At 41.5% G+C, this 1,231-nt stretch overlaps 1 protein-coding gene across 1 annotated transcript in view; it reads right to left on the reverse strand.

Moving 5' to 3' along the window:
* LOC138031681 (uncharacterized) overlaps nt 1-931 on the reverse strand; it is a 2,320-nt gene extending 1,389 nt beyond the window's left edge. Inside the window, exons 1-2 of the mRNA XM_068879331.1 lie at nt 583-931; nt 1-368 (exon numbers count right to left, since the gene is read on the reverse strand). The exon at nt 1-368 is cut by the window's left edge and continues 162 nt beyond it. Of these exons, the coding sequence (XP_068735432.1) occupies nt 1-368; nt 583-931 (717 nt within the window). The remainder of the gene's footprint in view (nt 369-582) is intronic.
* Between the last annotated feature and the right edge of the window lie 300 nt (nt 932-1,231).

Genomic DNA, 1,231 nt, shown 5'->3' on the forward strand with positions numbered 1-1,231 from the left:
TAGCTCCCTTTGGAATTCGGACATAATATCCTTTAGGACCCACGTTTCAGACGTTAGATTTCGTGTGATGGCAATCCTGAACTCTTCTGGCAATTTTTGCATGATCAAGGGCGTTCGAAAACAGCCATACATTTCTTGAGAAATTTCCAAACTCTCGAGGCTACGCATATATGATTCCACCGTATCATACAGATTACGAAGCCGTTTCACTTCATGAATGGACTTTATTTTCGGGATTTTAGTCAAAGCTTCCATGTGACTTGAAAAGACGATTTGACGATTCCCAAATCTCTTTTTCAGAAGATCAATAGCCTTCTCATAATTGCCATTTGTCAGAGGCAATCCGACGATAACATGGGCGGCAGATCCTACAAGCAGGGATTTAAAATAATTGAACTTATCTGCTCCATTTAGAATGCTGTTTCGATGGACAGACGAGTCAAAAGACTCCCAAGACTCCCAAAACGGATACCAGTCGATTGGATTCCCGAAGAACTTCCGACCTTAGTTTGAGTTTTGGCAGTTTGGAATGGCTATGAATTGATACATTCGCGCTAGATCTCGCTTGCACGGTGTTCAAACTAGATTCAGCAGATTGTAAAAAGCTCCTTTCGTGATCCCTTTCCGAAGTTAAGGCCGTTTCCAGATCAACAATACACTCCTGGATTGCACTGGCGAAATCACAGCTAGCACCCACATCTTCTTGGATTTGCGAGTCGTCAAGAATATATTCGAGAACCGCTTCATTTAAACTCTTGAGCTCCGAAGATTTATCCTCCAGTGTAAATTTGAAGAACGTAAGCTTTTTCAGATCAATAGATTCTCCACTAGTCAGAGACTCCCTTGCTTCGGCTATAATCTTTCTCACAAACGTCCGATGGCTCTCACGGATTGTTATCTTCTTCTTCAACTTCTTTTTCGCTTCAGCCATGTCTACCCGCACTGATTTTCTTCACTTGAACGATCTTTCCCGATTTGAATTCCCGGGTCTCGGCTTTCTCGACTTTATTCCGCAAAGACTTAGAACTCTCTAGATAACAGATATCCGTATTTCTCCGAATGAACAGACTTTTTTCTAACGAGAGATCGTGAGCTTGAGACTACAAGTTCCATGTGCGAAGTAATAACACTCGATACAAAAGTGTCAATCAAAAAATGAAACTATCCGATTTCGTATTCAGGTAACGCAATAGAGTACAATGTAACGCAATTCTGTTCCAACATTGCTCAC

This window comes from Montipora capricornis, chromosome 14 (assembly GCF_036669925.1).
Source record: "Montipora capricornis isolate CH-2021 chromosome 14, ASM3666992v2, whole genome shotgun sequence".
NCBI lineage: Eukaryota > Metazoa > Cnidaria > Anthozoa > Scleractinia > Acroporidae > Montipora > Montipora capricornis.